Source organism: Pleuronectes platessa, chromosome 15, assembly GCF_947347685.1.
Source record: "Pleuronectes platessa chromosome 15, fPlePla1.1, whole genome shotgun sequence".
Classification (NCBI taxonomy): domain Eukaryota; kingdom Metazoa; phylum Chordata; class Actinopteri; order Pleuronectiformes; family Pleuronectidae; genus Pleuronectes; species Pleuronectes platessa.
Window position 1 is genome coordinate 8,850,418 of NC_070640.1, and position 19,992 is coordinate 8,870,409.

The following is a 19,992-nucleotide window of genomic DNA, read 5'->3' on the forward strand; positions in this document are numbered from 1 at the left end:
CAGGTTCATCATGGTGTGGACTGACTGGTCCAGGCTGTCAGTTCAAATTAGAGGGAGGCGGATTAGTTCTATTAGTGTCTGCTTGAAGGACACATGTATCGACACACACACATAAACACACACAGGCTGTATTCAGTCTTCACTGTGACAGTTGTGTGTAAAGATTTAGGGCACCTCAGTGTCCTCTTTTGAAAATGCATTTGAAGCAAATGGCTTTCAATTCCATCTTTTATCCATTGTCTCTTGGATCAACATGAACAAATTGTAATAGTTCTATGCGTTTTCTTTTTAAATGTTACTACTTTATTACTACTACTACTAATAATAAGCAACAGAATATTGTTATTAAGGTTTAAGTTGTGCACCATATGGATGGTGAAGACGCCTTACTGCAAACACCTTAAGTTACCTTGGTCGTTTCAATGAAGAACGAAATTCATGCTGACATTCAAACGCATCAGTTAGAACAGGCCCATTGTTCAGTAAGGAAACATCTCTTATTCCCTGACCTGTAATCGAACCCGGGCTGAATCCTAACCACTAAGCCACCAGGGAGCCACGAGTGACGTCACAGGAAAAATGAACCTAACGTACTAAAAACGGAGACGAAAGGGATGGTTGTGCAATTCTCTTTTGGCCGCACACTGTGTATGAATAAAAAGAACAAAGAGAAAAGGCTTGATACTGTTCCATAAGATTAAATATAGCCTACATTTAGAAAAAAACGTTTTATTTTCCGACTTACGGCAAACCATCCTGCTTTCATGAACCCAACCTCCATTATACAGGTTACAAATATAACTTCCAAGATGTAAAGCAAAAAAACCTATTTGGAATTTTTAACTTCAAGTAACCAGTTGGACCACCGGATATAACAATGGAATACACTAACTTTCAGCTTCAAACTTTATATAGATCCATGGAGTTGATTCCATTTCTAAACTGACACCACTAAGTCTGAGTTTGTTGCTGGGACATTATATCAGATTGTATAATATTTGTGTCCAAAGCACAGTAAGGGTGTGACAGACATCCACTCATAAAAGGTGTGAGCAACCAACCAATGTTTATTATAATTTGTCATCACAATTATCAACATCATCAACATAAATATACAGTGTGATGGGCACACAGTGGTGATGTGAAGCCACTTTAAGTACCACTTTATCAGCACAGCTCCTAAACAGCAGGCACACAGTAGTCAACACGACACAGAAATGAAGGAACAGGATCGTTTCTGTGAATAAAGCAGTTCAACCACACTGGTTTATTCAAGGCACTCATGGTGTAAAATAAATACTCTAAACTTGAAACTACATCAGGCATCTTTAACGTGTAGAAACACTTTATAAACCTCTCACTTCTAATGAAAAGCATGATTCTATTCTTGCAATAAGTGGAAATGCTTTCAGACTTTATCACAATGTGACGTTGGCATCAAACAACGTTGTGGGTTTGAGTCCAGCTCAGGATTTCTCACTTACAATGTTTGTATCTGAAATGTAATTGTTGTGTTTCTCATGGTGAAAAAACAGAAACGGATATTACTAACAAAAATGGTACAGATTTTTTTTTAATGTGCATTTATGATAAGAAACTGTTAACTGTTTATCATGAAGGATTTGGCACATATCCGTTTTGATTTGAACATGTTATGTTGGCCATGATAACAGGAAAACCCATTTTTAAATACTGAATGAGCACAGCAGAATATACACACAAACACACAAAAACAACACGTGTGCAACAGATGTACAACAATAAAAATAAAGGCACATCATTTAAATAAATACAAACAGGTGAATAGAATCAAAATAATATCATTACGATAAGACAGGCTGAAAATAATTAAACTGAATAAACAAAACGTTTTCAGCCCCAATCTGGAAGCTCTTAGGGAAAATCAAGGCACTAAGAAAGGGAGCGTTTTCCATTCTGCTCATATCGATTATGAACAGACTACTTCAGGGGCTCAGTAGTAAAAGCTGCTTGTGATTGTCCTGTCTTCTCACTGCAGGACACATTTGTCTTTGTTGCTGTATTTTCGCCTCCTCATCTCCAGACCACGCTCCAGCCGCTCATCCTCCTCCATTGCCCTAAGTCAAATAATAGGAAATAGATTATTTTTTTAAACAATTGCTTTTTTTTTTATTTTAGGACTTTGCCATCATCCTCCTGTTTTGTCTTCTGTACACAACCCCACACTGACACACACTCACCCTCTCTCCTTGGCGTCGATGTCTCTGATGATCTCGTCCCGCTGGTTGACCAGAGACACCAGCTCCTGGAGGAGCAGCTGCTCCCTCTGCTGCTGAGTGGACGACTTCTGCCACTCTGCAGGACCAACACCAGCAATTTCACAATGGTTCAAAATGATAATGTACAATAAAGAAAGGACCCAATAGTTTGTAAAATATTCTCCATCCAGTCTCTCCAGTGTCAACATATAGATGCACAAGCTGGGTGTTGTTTTTTCTTTCATGTGAGTGTGTGTTTGTAAAAAATAACTCAACAACACATTGATGGATTATCACCACAACTTATCAGTCAAGGTCTAAGTCATGGGAAATGTGTTACATTTTGATTGATGTTTATGTCAGAAGATTTCTGTGTGATATTCTGTGTTCATGCTGTGAAGCAGCCAGATGAGAGTCAGCTCACAATCAACTGAAAAGGCCATTGTGTTGAGATAGGCCTGATTAACACGTTGAAATGTGACTGATATAATCAGACATGTCATGAGTCGGCATCCGTTCCTCAAACATATGGTCAAAATAACAGATTTGACATGATGTCTCTGCAAATAATAGAGATCAAATTATTGTGAAAAAATTACTTCAAGCATAACTCAAAAATGGACTGTTGACCAACTCAAAGCTTATATAGATTTGTCATGTATGAAGTGGCATTACCACAATATAAAAAGTTTGCATGTTTGTGCAGGGCAAGCATCGACCAACTGATGCTTTTCATTTTACACTGTGATATTGTGGATTTCACTCAAGTTAATGTTTTGAGTGGTTCTTCCACCCCTGCTGGTTACGAACCTTCTATAGCCATCATGACCCGCAGTTCTCTGTTGAGAAGCTCAAACCTCCGCTCCAGATCCTGCTCCTCTTGCCTGTGGATGCAGTCAATTATCAGGAAAATGAAACAGAAGCGTGTGACATATGTATATATATATGTACATGTGTATACTGCTGAGGGGGCTCACAGTAGCTCCAGGTTGTCCTGTCTGCGTATCAGAGCGTTCTTCTTGTTCACCAGCATGAACCACTCCTGGATCAGTCTCTCCTCTTCATCACGGTCACTTCCTGTGTAACGGAAAAAGACAGGCGATAGAATGTATTGAGATCTAACTTAAACTGTTTAGTTCTTGTTTTTTACAGGTACCCGGGCCTCGTCCTACATGCAGTTTATGTGCGACTCTAAATTGACTATAGATGTGAATGTGAGTGTGTGTTTGTTGCTGTAGATCTTACTGATGACCTGTCCAGGGTGTACCCCCCCCCCCCCCCTTGTGACCCTCAAAGTGAGTGATATACATACAGGATGGATGGATGTTCGGTTCTCATTCCTGCTCCTTGAGTAGATTCGGTTATTGACTAGTTGGAAATGCCAGTTTGTGTGTGTGTGTGTGTGTGTGTGACTCACCTGTTTCCATGAGGCTCCGCAGTCGTCGCTCCACCACAGCGGCTCTGCTGTCGATGTGCCTTTGCTCCGTCTCTAACGCTGCCAGCTCACTCAGCACATACTGACTGGTGTCCTGCAAACACTGACCACAAGCCCCATCATACATACACACACACAACCACACAACCACACGTGAACATACCCAACAAGGGAAAAGGAGGTAAAGGGGAAATAGAGAGTCGGAAAATGAAGACAGGGGGAAAACAAAGAGAAGAAGAGGTCAAAAGATTAGAGAGGTTTTGTATAAATTCGAAGAAACAAATGTTGAGGATTCATTCGATTTGATCTGAGAATCAAAGATACAGAAAAGAAGGAGAGAAGAGGACAACGTGAAGCGGGGCGTTCACATAACTGACCATTGTTTCAGCGTCTTGTTTTGGAGGCTCTGTCCCTGCAGCTGGTTGCAGCTCTGCACAAACAAGAAGAAATTACAGAGTAAAAAAAAAAGAAAAAGAGTCAGACAGAAGGTGCTGTTTGTGTTGTATTACTTTGACATGTTGTGTACTCACCTGTTTTCTTTGTGTTTGTCATTGTGTCTTCATCCTGAAGATAACAAAGATTTTTCATTAATGAAAAGTGTATGACAGCTTTCTCCTCTTCGGATTATACATTCAAACCCTTACATTCTGGATAATAAGGTTAAAGATTCAGAAACAGAAAAGCAGTGTCACCTGAGTGAATCCAGATGTGACTGTCTTGGTGATAGATCTTGGGGGTGCGACAGGGGATATTGACTCGTCACCTAAAACAGATGAGAAAAACAATCAAAAAGTTCAACATTTTTGTATAAAGTATTGGTTGAATGTAGGATTCCTTATAGATTTTGGCTGATTGGAAGTTTTCACACTTGGGCCGCACGCTGGAACAGTGGTTAGCCAGGGTCTATCTGTGCGGTGCAAGTCCTTCCTGTATCAGTGGATTTTTTTCTACATGTAATCGGCCTCCTCCTACACTCCAAAGACGTCTACTTGGATTAACTGGAGACTTTAAATCTAACGTACCGCAGGCCTGTACAATTTGTTTTGATGAACCCACTAAAGAGTTCAAAAGGTTGAAGCAGATGAAATGAGACTTGAGGACAGACGAAAGAAATGATGACGGGTTGATACCTTTAACTAGTCGTTTGGTCCTCGGAGGCGGGACCACCAGTGTGCTGCTTCCCCCTTCCTCTAGAGTCACTCCCTCGTTCAGTCTGGCCATGCAGAAAGCGGCAGCGTCGACGTTGGTGGGGGCGGGGCCGGAGGGGGCCAGGCCGTAGCTGGACTGGCTGCTGTTGTGCTCGATCTGCAGCACGCTCAGCTCCTGGTTGGTGAAGTGCGAGCGGATCTGGCTGAGGTAGGTCATCACTATGAGCCTGTCGGGGACGGCCAGGAGAACCATGTCGGACGGCTCCAGCAGCCGCGAGATGCCCAGCGCCTCGAAACCGTCAAACGCCTGAAGGAGCACATGATCAGCGAAGAATAGAGGTTATAATAATGACTCCTCTGAAATCCACCAGGGCCTGTCGCTCTGTATTTAACAGTTTCAGTGTGATGACCTCACAGAGATCTCAGTTAACATTGTCCTCTGACAGAACAATTCAGACTCAAGAAGAGACAAAACATTGAGTCACTTGTCTGAACCATTTTCAATAACAGAAATACACTGTGCTCAGAACAATGAGCTTATTGAGCCTCAGAGTGTTGCAGCCAGTGCTCTGCAGACTTCTTAGCCTCGGTTCTGCCTCTAGGGAGGCATAAAGTCTGGAGCTTGTTAGGATCTTATGCAACGTAAGAGGAGGACTGCAGGCACTGCTACCAAATGAGCATGTACACTTTCTTTGTATGAAAAAAATATTGAGAAATAAGTCCCTATCACGAAAATCTAATCTGTGTAGGTTTATGTCCTTAAACGACAAACCTCTACACTCTTGCAGATAAGAGCTGACACCCATCCAAACACTGTCCTAAGAGCATAAGACCATGTGGTTCAGATTATTGGAAAATACACTGGCTTAAGGATTCAATATTATTTTACCAGCGTCAATTAGAGATAACTTAAATGTTTTAAAAGAAGAAGAGAAATATCATTATAAGGAGGGACCATGTGACAGGACAATAAAAACACTAGAAAATCGAATAACTGAGGCTATAGCGTTTATATATTAAACTCATATAACACTAATGATGGAATTGTTGCTGTGAAAAGTCAATATATATTTGACTAATTAATGTCTCATCCTTACCTTTTTGTTGTTGAGCTTGATGTCATGTGGCTTCAACTGGTCAAAATCTCTAGTGGGACAAAAGCAAATAATGAAAGCATTTAAATTTTACACTATAGAGCTGAAATTCACAACAATCTTTTAATTATTTTAAAATACGGAATGCATTCAAAAATATCTACAATCAGCTTTAAGAGAGATTGGTAGTGATGTACATTTTGTCTGGGTGGAAGTGATGCAGGAGGGCACAGAAGGCCAGGCCGTTCCTCCAGGACGTGCTGAAGTTGGTGACCTTTACCCCCCGGTACTGGCTGGTGATGTCCTGACACCACTGCAGCAGCGACTGGCTGGAGTTCACCAGCTCCTGAAAAAACACAAGCTCAGTCTCAGGTGTGTGCATGTGCGCGTTTATCTGTGATTTCAAAATAAGAGAGTTTTCAGGCCGACGTTTGCATTCCGAGTATTTACCTCAGAGGAGTCATCCTTCCCATCGGCCTCCTGTCTGACTGTTGAAACTGGAGCAGGTGTTTTGATATCCGCGGTTTCCTCTTCTATTAATGTAGGAAGCCAAGAGGTCTGCATCTCAGAGTAATGGGCAGGAGGGTTGTGTGTGTCTGTGCTGGACTTGTCTCTGAGGCATAAAAATATAGACAAAATTGGCGATGAATAGAAATAGTTTGGTCAAAGCAGCTTGGTATCAGCGACATGTAGATGTGAGCAGGAGACATGCAAGCTTTGCCGACATGGCGGATCAGAGAGCAGATCTCAGCACTGTCATGATGTTAGCGGGCATGATAGCAAGCATACACCATTCAAGACAATGGGTATATGAATTTGAAGCATAATCAAACATTGATCTGTGCTGTTGGGAAAAAAACAGAAACAAGCCAATACACTGAAGTATCTCATTCTTTGAATAGTCGGCTGAAAAACAATCAATTCTTTGTTTCCGTTTTTTCAATGTTTTCTGCCATGGATTGAAAACAGAAAAACAACAACTCCATTTATTATTTTTTCCTCGTTTTTATGTTGTGTTCATGTCTATTGGTTTTTAGTACGTTTTTTCCGGATTCCGTTTTGAATCAGAAAAGCTAAAGAACCAAAGTCACTCGGATCGAAACAGCTGCATTGGCAGTAATTTCGTCATCTCTCATATACAGTATAAGTGTTGCTTTTTCACAAAGCTGGCCGACTTGCAAAAGACTCACAACTGACGCAAGAGCAAAACAACATATTCTAACTTTGACGCCCTCTTTTGGAAGTTTTAAGCTCTAAAATCTCTGGATCTTGCACATGGTAAATGGTTTTGTATTTATATAGCGCTTTTCTAGTCTTGATGACCACTCAAAGTGCTTTACAGTACAGTTTTACATTCACCCATTCACACACACATTCATACAGTGCATCTATTTGCAGAACTTTGTTATTCTATGGGGGGGCATTCAGGGTTCAGCATCTTGCCCAAGGACAATTCGGAATGCAGATGGGTCAGACTGGGGATCGAACTGCCGACCTTCAAGTTGGAGGACGACCACTCTACCCCTCAGCCACAGCCGCCCCACTGATGCAACTCCTTGCCCATGTTGTTCAAACACCAAACACCAAGAGAGGACACTAGACTGATGTTATTGTCTCAGACTTCACAGCAATGTGAGAAATTATACATGTGTATACACACAAATCACACACAAGGCTCAGTGTCCTTGCAAAAAGCAGCACCGGTTGTCGCCTCATGCTGACTTACACACGCTTCCCTCTCAGTGGCTCCTCTGTCTCAGTTAGAGATATTTCCTGCAGGCCGTCACAGCCGCGGGTGAATGAGATCTGATTCTGATCAATAAGTTCAGGAGGGTTTTCTGTGGCGTCACACTCGATCTCCCCGGGGGCGGGGATGAGGCGTTTCATACTGCGAGCGCCGGAGACGGGTGACGTGTCGCCACCGGTCAGCAGACGGAATTTGGCTAACAGGAACTCCTCCTCCTCCTGGAGCTGTTTGGCTTTGATGGGGTCGTTCTGATCTGGGGTCGAGGTGTGTCGGCCGTCCATCCGTGTGCTGTCGTTCTCTGTGGGATGCTTACTCAAGCTCTTGGAATGTTTCACGTTTTTAACTTCACTCTTTTCAAGACTCATGAGTGAATCTGTGGGTTTCCTTGGGTCGTCATGTGTCTTGCTGATGTGCATGTCAACGTTTATCTTGGTGTGTTTCAAGTCAGAGTGTTTGCCGGTTGCGTTTGCGCTTGGATGAAGAGGCTCGGTTTGTTGGGAAGAAGGTTTAGGCCTCATCTCAATTGGATGGTCAGCCGGACTGGTCATTAAGTAACTGGCAGCAGAGGTCTGGTGACGGGTTTGTTCCCTGAAGGGCAGAGGGGAGGGCTTCTGGGTTACAGCAGAGGATGGCTGTCCTGGGCTGAAGACAGAAAAGAAGATTTCAGAGCTTAAGTGCTTTTGACAAAACTGACGGCAGTGTCATTGTCATGCCAGTCATCTGTCGTCAATCATCGCAGCCAGAGCTCCATCCCTTTTAGGTCAAGGAACGTGAAAACCTTGCTTTGAAGAAATGTTTTTCTTAATCCAAGCCATAAAGTTCAATGTCCCGGCTGTGGCTGTCTCAAGCCTTCCAGAGGTCTTGACATGCCGATTGTTTGTACGAGATTTCCCCCAGAGTTCTACAAGTCTGATGAGACAGAGGTCTGACTGTGTGAAAGCAACCAAAGCAAAACACCAGATTTCAACATGCTTCAGCCTTCAACATCCAATGATCAAACCAATCCATGCTATTAAGCTGCAGCAAGTAGGCCACTGAACAAATGCTGTGAGCCTTTTGATATTCAACCACAAACACAGTGATAATCATGCAACATATACAGAAGAGATGTGCCATCGCACAGCTCACACTTTCTCACACATTATGCTCTGTGGAACTAATCCTTTTCCCTCAAAGTACAACAACACATGACAGATGCCAAAGTTGTCAGCCCAGTTTGTTGGCAGTGGATTTCTACAAAATTGTGGAAGGATGGAGCATGGGTCAGGAAATAACCCATTAAAGATCTGGATCTTGGGCGGATCCTGGATTTTTTTAAAGAAAAAACAGTTCCAGTTTGCAATTTTCCCACCGAGATATATTTGTAATAATGAAGAAAACTTAAAAAAAGTGATGATTCTCAGGCAAGTTCTAAAGTTTGAAGGAGAGAGTCTGAAGGTAATGATATTCTCGTTAAGTAAGTCAAAGTAAATAATAAGTAATATTGAATTATTCAGGACAAGGAGTGACTACTTAGTGCAAACAGCCGCTGAGGGTTTACAGACTTTAATTTCTTAGGGTAAGGCGTGCCTCGTGGTTTTTTAACCTCCGCTATGAAGCCGTTCATCCCTGAGGCAGGACGTAAAGAGGAAATTCCAGGTTCCTTCACAAACAACACGATAATGATTTAGTTTGGTGGAGACGTGCATGACTCACATGCCAACACACAAGTCTGACTTGAGGAAGATCTAAAGGATAACAACCACAGGCACGGTCCTCTTTAATCCACATGAAGCAACACGCAGATCCCTCTCATGTACCCAATTCCTTCCTGGTTACTCACCCCTCTCTCTTCCTGCTGCTATAAACCCCTCTCGCCCACTTTACTCACCCCGCTTCCCCCTCCATGTACAGCTCAGCCAGCCAGATGGTGCCGAGATCCTCGTGGCCTCTCTCGTACTCCACCTCCTCGCTCTCCTCCTCCCTCATCCACTCCGGGATGGCAGCCAGTTGAATGTTGGCTTTGACTGGTTTAACTGATCTGGGACGAGTATCACTCAGGGGCTTCTTGACAGAAGTATCACGGTCCTCAGGTTTGCCTGATCTGAGGTCAGATTTATTTGTTGGTCCGGCTGCAGGGGCAGAGTCAGCTGATCTGGTGGAGAGCAGTTTGATTTCAGCTTTGGGATCAGATTTGTTTTCTGACTCCTCTTCATCATCATCATCATCATATGCGATATCATCCAGGTCTGCTTCTCTCAGTGGAGGCCACTCAGCTGATTGGATGCCCACAACTTCCTGTCTGCTTTGCACTGAGTCACAAGCTAACTCTTGTCTCTGTTGTGGTTTCATTCCTTTGCTCCTATCAACCCTCTCCACCATATTCTCTTGCTCTTTTTTTCTGCTCTTCTCCTCTTCCATCTTCTTTTTTGCCATTTCTTTTTTCTTTTCTTCCTCATCTAACGTCCGCTGCTCCCTTTCTTTATCTGCCTTTTCCCTACCTTCCCTTTGCCGATTCTCCAACTCCTCCCTCTCTTTTTCCATCCTCTTTCTCTCCTCTGCCTTTTCCCTCTCGATCCTTTCCCTCTCCTTCCGCTCCATCTCTGCTTTCTCCTTTGCCAACCTCTCTCTTTCCTTCTTTTCCCTCTCCACTCTTTCTTTCTCTTCCCTCACTTCTCTCTCCACCTTCTCCCTCTCTTTTTCCAGCCTCTGTTTCTCTTCTGCCTTTTCCCTCTCCATCCTTTCCCTCTCCTTCCTCTCCATCTTCTCCCTCTCTCTTTCTAACCTCTCTCTCTCTTCTGCCTTTTCACTCTCCTTCCTCTCCATATCTTCTTTCTCCTTTGCCAGCCTCTCTCTTTCCTCCTTTTCCTTCTTAACCTTTTCTTTCTCTTCCCTCTCCAGCTTCTCCCTCTCTTTTTCCAACCTCTTTCTCTCTTCTTCCTTTTCCCTCTCCATCCTTTCCCTCTCATTCCTCTCCATCTCCTCTTTCTCCTTTTCCAGCCTCTCTCTTTCCTCCTTTTCCCTCTCAACTCTTTCTTTCTCTTCCCTCTCCAGCTTCTCCCTCTCTTTTTCCAACCTCTTTTTCTTTTCTGCCTTTTCCCTCTCCATCTTTTCCCTCTCCTTCCTCTCCATCTCTGATTTCTCCTTTTCCAGCCTCTCTCTTTCCTCCTTTTCCCTCTCAACTCTTTCTTTCTCTTCCCTCTCCAGCTTCTCCCTCTCTTTTTCCAACCTCTTTCTCTCTTCAGCCTTTTCCCTCTCCTTCCTTTCCATCTCATCTTTCTCCTTTGCCAGCCTCTGTCTTTCCTCCCTTTCCCTCTCAGCCCTCACTTTCATTTCCCTCTCAACCCTTTCTTTCTCTTCCCTCTCCAGCTTCTCCCTCTCTTTTTCCAACCTCTTTCTCTCTTCTGCCTTTTCCCTCTCCTTCCTCTCCATCTCTGCTTTCTCTGTTGCCAATCTCTCTCTTTCCTCCTTTTCCCTCTCAATCCTCACTTTCTCTTCCCTCTCCAGCTTCTCCCTCTCTTTTTCCAACCTCTTTCTCTCTTCTTCCTTTTCCCTCTCCATCCTTTCCCTCTCCTTCCTCTCGATCTCCTCTTTCTCCTTTTCCAGCCTCTCTCTTTCCTCCTTTTCCCTCTCAACTCTTTCTTTCTCTTCCCTCTCCAGCTTCTCCCTCTCTTTTTCCAACCTCTTTCTCTCTTCAGCCTTTTCCCTCTCCTTCCTTTCCATCTCCTCTTTCTCCTTTGCCAGCCTCTGTCTTACCTCCCTTTCCCTCTCAGCCCTCACTTTCATTTCCCTCTCAACCTTTTCTTTCTCTTCCCTTTCCAGCTTCTCCCTCTCTTTTTCCAACCTCTTTCTCTCTTCTGCCTTTTCCCTCTCCTTCCTCTCCATCTCTGCTTTCTCTGTTGCCAGCCTCTCTCTTTCCTCCTTTTCCCTCTCAATCCTCACTTTCATTTCCCTCTCTGCCTTTTCCCTCACTTCCTTCTCCAGCTTCTCCCTCTCTTTTTCCAACCTCTTTCTCTCTTCTGCTTTTTCCTTCTCCATCTTTTCCCTCTCCTCCCTCTCCATCTCTGCTTTCTCCTTTGCCAGCCTCTCTCTTTCCTGCTTCTCCCTCTCAACCCTTTCTTTCTCTTCTTTCTCCAGCTTCACCCTCTCTTTTTCCAACCTGTTTCTCTCGTCTTCCTTTTCCCTCTCTATCTTTTTCCTCTCCTTCCTCTCCATCTCCTCTTTCTCCTTTGCCAGCCTCTGTCTTTCCTCCTTTTCCCTCTCAGCCCTCACTTTCAGTTCCCTCTCAACCCTTTCTTTCTCTTCCCTCTCCAGCTTCTGCCTCTCTTTTTCCAACCTCTTTCTCTCTTCTGCCTTTTCCCTCTCCATCCTTTCCCTCTCCTTCCTCTCCATCTCCTCTTTCTCCTTTGCCAGCCTCTCTCTTTCCTCCTTTTCCCTCTCAACCCTTTCTTTCTCTTCCCTCTCCAGCTTCTCCCTCTCTTTTTCCAACCTCTTTCTTTCTTCTGCCTTTTCCCTCTCCTTCCTCTCCATCTCCTCTTTCTCCTTTGCCAGCCTCTCTCTTTCCTCCTTTTCCCTCTCAACCCTTTCTTTCTCTTCCCTCTCCAGCTTCTCCCTCTCTTTTTCCAACCTCTTTCTTTCTTCTGCCTTTTCCCTCTCCATCTTTTCCCTCTCCTTCCTCTCCATCTCTGCTTTCTCCTTTGCCAACCTCTCTCTTTCCTCCTTTTCCCTCTCAATCCTCACTTTCATTTCCCTCTCTGCCTTTTCCCTCACTTCCCTCTCCAGCTTCTCTCTCTCTTTTTCTAACCTCTTTCTCTCTTCTTCCTTTTCCCTCTCCTTCCTCTCCATCTCTGATTTCTCCTTTGCCAGCCTATCTCTTTCCTCCTTTTCTCTCTCAATCCTCACTTTCATTTCCCTCTCTGCCTTTTCCCTCTCCAACTTTTCTCTCTCTTTTTCTAACCTCTTTCTATCTTCTGCCTTTTCCCTCTCAATCCTTTCCCTCTCCTGTTTCTCCTTTGCCAGCCTCTGTCTTTCCTCCTTTTCTCTCTCAGCCCTGACTTTTATTTCCCTCTCAACCCTTTCTTTCTCTTCCCTCTCCTTCCTCACCATCTCTGCTTTCTCCTTTGCCAGCCTCTCTCTTTCCTCCTTCTCCCTCTCAACCCTTTCTTTCTCTTCCCTCTCCAGCTTCTCCCTCTCTTTTTCCAACCTCTTTTTCTTTTCTGCCTTTTCCCTCTCCATCCTCTCCATCTCTGATTTCTCCTTTGCCAGCCTCTCTCTTTCCTCCTTTTCTCTCTCAGCCCTCACTTTTATTTCCCTCTCAACCCTTTCTTTCTCTTCCCTCTCCTTCCTCACCATCTCTGCTTTCTCCTTTGCCAGCCTCTCTCTTTCCTCCTTCTCCCTCTCAACCCTTTCTTTCTCTTCCCTCTCCAGCTTCTCCCTCTCTTTTTCCAACCTCTTTTTCTTTTCTGCCTTTTCCCTCTCCATCTTTTCCCTCTCCATCTCTGATTTCTCCTTTGCCAGCCTCTCTCTTTCCTCCTTTTCTCTCTCAATCCTCACTTTCATTTCCCTCTCTGCCTTTTCCCTCACTTCTCTCTCCAGCTTCTCTCTCTCTTTTTCTAACCTCTTTCTCTCTTCTGCCTTTTCCCTCTCAATCCTTTCCCTCTCCTGTTTCTCCTTTGCCAGCCTCTGTCTTTCCTCCTTTTCCCTCTCAGCCCTCACTTTCATTTCCCTCTCAACCCTTTCTTTCTCCTCCCTCTCCAGCTTCTCCCTCTCTTTTTCCAACCTCTTTCTTTCTTCTGCCTTTTCCCTCTCGATCTTTTCCCTCTCCTTCCTCTCCATCTCTTCTTTCTCCTTTTCCCGCCTCTCTCTTTCCTCCTTTTCTCTTTGTGCCTTTTCTCTCCCCTTCCTGGCCCTCTCCTCCCTCTCCATGTTCTCTATCCTTTCTTTCTCCCTCTTCTCCTTCTCCTGCTCTCTATTTTTCTCCTGCTCACTGGCTGCCAGTCGCAGACTTGCCACCAGACTTAGCCCACGTGGCTCCACTGAAGTCAAGCACTCCACTTTCTGAGCCGATTCCTTCTCTTCACTAATAGTCCGATTTTCAGTTACGTCAGAGAAGGCTGTGGGTGGTGAAATGCCCACTCCAACGGCAACCAGTGGATCCTCATCTTGATCAGAGGAAGACTTCATCCCTGCGTGACCTGCATCAGCGGATCCAGTCGTGTGCAGGAGGGAGGTCACTGTCTCGTAGCTGAAGGGACAGACACGAGGGACAGAAATACTCTGAGACAGAGCTCACCCTGAAATGACCTGCAGAGTGATCACAGCCGGCTCCGGACAGTGTCACAGACAGACTGCATGCTTGATTAAATGGTTCCTTCTCAGACTTTGTTTTGGGGCTGGTCCAAAGTGCCGTGCAAAAGCAAACAGCAGACACATTTCTTGTTTGTTAAACGCTGAGAACCATCCTGCAGTTTTTTTCCCACCCAGACCACTAGAGCCCACGGAGATTTGAATTACCACTGACATGAGAACAGTTCGAAAAACTGATCCAAAATGTAAAACTTACTAAAGAGGATTCTCCTTGAACGAGAAAAAACTATCATCACTTGGTTTGAGGCAGTTCACTGAGTGGACCAAACACATCAACCCCTGACAACACAAAGTAGTACTGCTAAATGAAGGAGGGATGGTTGTATACACAGTATTTATATACAGCACAGACAGTGTTTCAAACTCTCATACAAATAATATAAAAACTTGTTTATCAGCTGCAAAAGAACATCTCTCTGAATAAGGTGACAGCGTATTCAAATTAATGATAAATAATTTGAACAATGGAAATAAATATTGCTTGACTCGTTCTATTCTCTATACAATACATGTAGAAGTAACTTTTTAACTTTACCTTATTAAAAAACCTCTGACGCAACAATGATTTTAATTTTAATATATTAATATTAAATATATGTAATGCATAATATGTCAATGCCAAAGAATAATAATAGCAAAAATTATCCTATTACTAAAAAGCATGTTTTAGGTGAAATCTGATGAAGCAATAAAGCCTTGCTTTGTTGGATTTAATGTGTCAATCTTGGTGTATTTTATGTATTACACGTAATTCAATTATTCAAAAGCTGTACTGGTAACATGTACCGGATGTATCTATAGGCTCAGTGTAATGTTTTTTGCATTCTGAGTCACTCCTTCACAAATCAGTGACCACACATGCAGGCAGAGAGACTCACCCTCTGTACAACACCCCGACGACTGCTGACATGAAGCCAGCAGACGCCTCCTTCTCCTCTTCTGCAACACACATACCTGCCTCTGCATGTGCACTGTCACGCACAGACACACACACACCCATTTTAATCTTTTCAAAACTTGTCATCATATCGACTCTGTTCAAATATTCAGTCTAGCGGCGTAGAAATAGGTTAAGATAGAGAGAACAGATTGGTGTTAATCTCAGCTGCAGTTGAAGCAGTGGTTAGGCTGCAGGAACATCAGTCAGTGTGTGTCCATGTGTGTGTGAATGTGTGCTTATATGTGATGGTTTATGGAGAATAGAAACGTCACGCCATGCAGCAAAAGGCTCTGAGGAATCATTACTGACTCACCCCCCTGTTACACCTTCCTCCCTCTTCTCCTGCTCATCCTTCTCTTCAGCGCTCTCACTGCTTTCCATCGCTTTGTCTCCTCCTGTCTCCGCTGTGGTCTCCTCCACAGCTGCCCACAGCTGCTTCTCCGCAGCGCACACTGGCTCCTTATTGTCAACCAAACTCTCCTCACCACCAGCAGAGCTGCCTGCTGGCTTCTCCTCATCTGCTGCCTCCTCTTGTGGTTTACCCGACGGCTGGAGGACTGGTTCTGTCTGCAATCCTGGTTCTGGCTTTGAGGGCAGCAGTGGCTCCAGCGCCAAGGCCGTGCGCTCGCCGCCTGGTTTGGGGGAAACCTTGAAAGAGGTTGTTGGTTCCATGCAGGGTCCCTCTGGCTCTTTGGGCTCCTCTGTAACGGATGGTGCACCAGGTCGAGCAGGAGGTGGTTCTACGTGAGGTGGTTCTGAGTCTTTGGCTGTGATTGGCTGGGCCTCTTGAGTGACAGGGGCGTCCACCTCAGAAGCATCTTCTCTGTTTGAGCTAGGAAAGAAGAAAAACCTATGAAATTACAGTTTTTACTAAATCACATTTCCTGTATGCTATCATACAAAGCTTGACTTTTAGCAAGGCATGGACACAGACAGACATGGAGATAAGACTGAGAAAGGAGGCAGACAGACAGACAGACAGACAGACAGACAGACAGACCCTCATCCATTCTTACCCTCTGCACAAAGGTTTTGTACCGTCCTTGGCAGAGATTGTTTCAGGTGAATCTTTTCCACTTTTACTTTCTAGCACGTTCCACAGAGGAATCTCTGCATCACACAGACCGTTTGGTGGAGGCACCAGGGTCAAGTCCTCTGATGTGACTGGTCTATCCTGAGCAGTGGGGGCTGAATGGATGGCAGTTGGAGCACATGCAGAAGATATTTTGTTTTCTGGGACAACAGTGTTCGACAGTGAACCTTCCTCGACGAGGGAGAGTTGCCCCAGACTAGAGTAAGACGAAAGAGGAAAAATGTAAAAGTGAAGAAAAGAGGAAGAACATGGAGAAGAGTTCAGTAGCAGTAAGAAAGCCACAATGAAGGAAAAGAACAATCAAAGAGTAGGGGTGGGTGATACCACCAAAAATGGTTTCTAAGTAATAACAGAGCCACACACCAGTATCAATACCAGTATCAATACTTTGTATTGGTCCAAGTTGCTTTGAGGTGCATTCACCATTAATTGATGTATCACTACTGTGTAACTGGCAATCAAGCTTTTCCTTTCGACAATTATGTGTCTACATGTTCAAATGAAAGACGGTTGAATTCACAAAATAAACAGTGTCAATTCTAATAATAATCAGTAACCAATAATCAATAGACAATGTGATAATGCATGCACATACAAGAGCAGCAGAGACACAAGTGCTGCAGCAGAGTGTATCAACACTGGTACTCAATACTTTGGGGTTTTATCTGCCCACCCCTACAACACAGATAATCAACCAATCCAAATTTTACATGAGAAGAGAATTATAAAATGAATTACCACAAAGGAACAGGAAATAAAACATAAAATAAAATGCAAAACCTGATTTTTATTTACCTTTACTGCGGAAAATACAAAACAGAGCAAAGGCTAATGCTTAAATCAGTAGATTTAGATCAGAGAGAGTTCAAAGCAACACTGGAACTTTTCAGCCTTAGAATAGTGGCTTGTAGATCGTTTAGAAGTCATTAAAAACCAGCGTTCACCTCAGATATTCAGCGAGGAAACTTAAAATATGAAAAATTCTGAACAGAGTTTGGTGTCTTTGTTACAGTGGCAGCTCCTCTGCTGGAGGAAGCCGGAGATCATGGGTAATATCCAACCTTCAATTTTGGGATTTGAGACTTTTCTCCTAATGAAAACTGTTAAATCGCTCGGACACCGAAAGTACAACAGAATCAATCCCCAGACGTGGCTGCAGAGGGCGCCGCTGCTCAGCAAAAGTTACACAGTGTTGCTTTAAAGGGATTTGTGATTGATTGATTTTATTTGAGGTTTAAGAAAGCAGATGAAATCCACAGTGACGTAATCACACGTCGTTTCATCAACTCACCGGTCTGTGCTGGAGTTAATGGAGGCAGAGCCCTGGAGGAGAATTTGTGAGGGCAGGTCCTTGAATGTAACAGTGGTTTTGTTCTGAGGAGGGAGGGGGCCAGCAGGGAGAGGGAGACCAGGAGGAGGTGTGGGCGTGAGGTGTGTGTTTAACTGAGAGACTGATAAAGGAGGAGATGAAGAGGAAACCAGAGTTCTCATCTTCTGCTTGTCCTCGTCTGATCTGTTGGCGTCTGGACTGAAGATTAGAGCCTTTCCAAGAAGTCTCTCCTTTTCTTCCACTTCCCTCCTTCTTCTCTCCTCTGCTTCTTTGACTTTCTTCTCCTTCTCTTCCATCCTCCTCCTCTCTTCTTCAGCTTTTTGCATCCTTTCTTTCTCTCTCTGCTCCTTTAAGAGTCGTTCTTTCATCCTCTTCTCCGCCTCCTCTTCACGTCTTTCCTCCTCTTCTTTTTTCTTTTTCTCCATCCTTTCCCTCTCCACCTTTAAGAGTCTCTCATTCTCCTTTTCTTTGAGAAGTCTCTCCTTTTCTTCGACTTCCCTCTTTCTGCTCTCCTCTGCTTCTTTGACTTTCTTCTCCTCCTCTGCCACCCTCCTCATGTCCTCTCCCTCTTTTTGCATCCTTTCTCTCTGTTCTTTTAAGAGCCTTTCTTTCCTCCTCTCCTCCTCCTCTTCATGCCTTTTCTGCCTTTCCTCCTCTTCTTTTTTCTTTCTCTCCATCCTTTCTTTCTCATCGTTTAAGAGTGTCTCCTTTTTTTCTAATTCCCTCTTTCGTCTCTCCTCTGCTTCTTTGACTTTGTTCTCCTCCTCTTCCTTCCTCCTCCTCTCCTCTTCATCCTTTTGCACCTTTTCCTTTTCTCTCTGCTCCTTCAACAGTTTTTCTTTACTCCTGTTCACCTCCTCCTCTGCATGTCTTTTCTCTTCTTCTCTTTTCTGCCTTTCCACCTCTTCTTTTTTCTTTGTATCCCTCCTCTTTTTCTCCTCCTGAAGGAGTTTCTCTTTCTCCTCCTTGAGAAGTCTCTCCTTTTCTTCCATTTCTCTCCTTCCTCTCTCCTCTGTTTCTATGACTTTCTTCTCCTCCTTAATTTTCTGTTGCTCCACTTTCAGAGCTTTCTCCTCCAGTTTCCTCCTCTCCTCTTCCTCCAGGAGCTTCTTCTTCTCTTCCTCCCTCTTCCTCCTTTGCTCCTCAAGCACTCTCCACTCTTCCATCCTCTTCTCCTCCTCCTCCTTCATCTTTCTCAGGAATCTCTCTCTCTCACTTCTCCTCTCCTCTTCCCTTTTAAGTTTTTCCTTTTCCTCCTCCGCCTTCAGGAGTCTCCTCTCCTGCTCTCTTTTCTTCCTCTCCTCTTCCTCCCGCTTTCTTTTCTCCTCTTCCTCTCTCAGCTGATTTTCCTGTTTATCTCTCTTCCCCTTCAGGAGTCTCTCCTCCTCGCGTTTCCTCCTTTCCCTCTCTTTTTTCACCTCCTCCTCCTCTTGCCACAGCCTCTTCTTCTCCTCCTCTAACAGTCTCTTTCTCTCTTCCTCATGTTTTTTCCTCTCCTCCTGCCCCTGTTTCAGGAGCACTGCTCTTTCCTCTTCCTCCTTCCTCCTCCGTTCCTCCTCTTGTTTTTCTTTTTCGCTCTGTTCGGCCCTCATCTTCTCCTCCCTCTGCGTCGCTGCTCCCTCTAACTGCTCTGTCTTTTCTCCACAGGTCTTTTCTTTTGCTTTTTGTTCGAAACTGCAGAACAGATAAACAATATTTCTTAAGCCCAATTCTCTCTGTGTTTTTAACCATGATCATCACCACCAGTTCACACTTTCTACCTTGACATAAATACTCACCCTGGAGGACACCTTTTGATAGTATCCCGCTTAGAATCATCCTCTTCCAGAAACAAGCTCCCTGATTCATGTCTCTGGTCAAACGGCTCAAAAATGACGCTGTCAAAGTCGAGCTCAGACTCGGGCTGCGCCAATGGCGGCTTTTTGGCCATACTGGCGCCGATAACATTCTGCGTTTCATCGATTGGCTTTTTCAAATCAATAACCCTCTGAGCATTTGGCTGCCTGTGAGTGATAAAAGCAGCCACAACGTTGGTGGAGGGCTGCTGATTGGTGGAGCTCTCACTGCACGAGAAGGGCCATGGAGGGGGCGGGGCTATGATCAGCTCAGAGCGGGATTGGGCAGAACTGGGGGACAGAAATACTGGTGGTCAGGCTTGAGAGACAAGTGTGTGAGAGGGTTCGCAAGACTGAAGCGTTAAGGAGGTGACAGGGGGGGGGGGGGGGGGGAGGCCAGCCACACTACACACCTGGCAACAAATCCACTGCGGTGACACCTACTGGAAGGTGAGTGCAACACGATGCAGCGTACAAACCACTCAAGTTAGCATCAAGGAAGCACGAGTACAGAGAACAAAGCAGCCGTGAACAGCAACAAGTCGATAAATTCTCATAAAACTTTGATCAGACACACGGATTAACTGTTATTCAATAACATGCCCCTGCACTAAAGTGGTCATTAATATCATAATGATTCCGATTAAGTGTTGATCAATACAAAACAAAGCACTCCTTATGATAATACTGTAAAGTGTTGCAGGCTTGAAATAAATATCTAAGTTTTCCTCTATGATGCACTCTGAAGAGCCATATCATCATAATACAGTTTAAAATAATAAATAATA

At 44.3% G+C, this 19,992-nt stretch overlaps 1 protein-coding gene across 5 annotated transcripts in view; it reads right to left on the minus strand.

The window, feature by feature from the left end:
* Nucleotides 1-1,049: 1,049 nt before the first annotated feature.
* Nucleotides 1,050-19,992, minus strand: part of LOC128457378 (trichohyalin) — a 29,709-nt gene continuing 10,766 nt past the window's right edge. The window contains exons 8-24 of one of the 5 annotated variants that reach the window (XM_053442041.1): nt 19,148-19,495; nt 17,331-19,043; nt 15,260-15,778; nt 9,532-13,884; nt 7,641-8,303; nt 6,365-6,527; nt 6,112-6,260; nt 5,918-5,966; nt 4,803-5,127; nt 4,365-4,435; nt 4,203-4,236; nt 4,050-4,102; nt 3,655-3,766; nt 3,215-3,314; nt 3,048-3,121; nt 2,220-2,334; nt 1,050-2,096 (exon numbers count right to left, since the gene is read on the minus strand). In XM_053442041.1, the coding sequence (XP_053298016.1) occupies nt 2,009-2,096; nt 2,220-2,334; nt 3,048-3,121; nt 3,215-3,314; nt 3,655-3,766; nt 4,050-4,102; nt 4,203-4,236; nt 4,365-4,435; nt 4,803-5,127; nt 5,918-5,966; nt 6,112-6,260; nt 6,365-6,527; nt 7,641-8,303; nt 9,532-13,884; nt 15,260-15,778; nt 17,331-19,043; nt 19,148-19,495 (8,929 nt within the window). In that variant the 3' untranslated portion in view covers nt 1,050-2,008. Of the gene's footprint in view, nt 2,097-2,219; nt 2,335-3,047; nt 3,122-3,214; nt 3,315-3,654; nt 3,776-4,049; nt 4,103-4,202; nt 4,237-4,364; nt 4,436-4,802; nt 5,128-5,917; nt 5,967-6,111; nt 6,261-6,364; nt 6,528-7,640; nt 8,304-9,531; nt 13,885-15,259; nt 15,779-17,330; nt 19,044-19,147; nt 19,496-19,992 lie in introns of all 5 variants that reach the window. The other 4 variants (XM_053442040.1, XM_053442043.1, XM_053442044.1 and 1 more) reach the window with 4 other exon arrangements.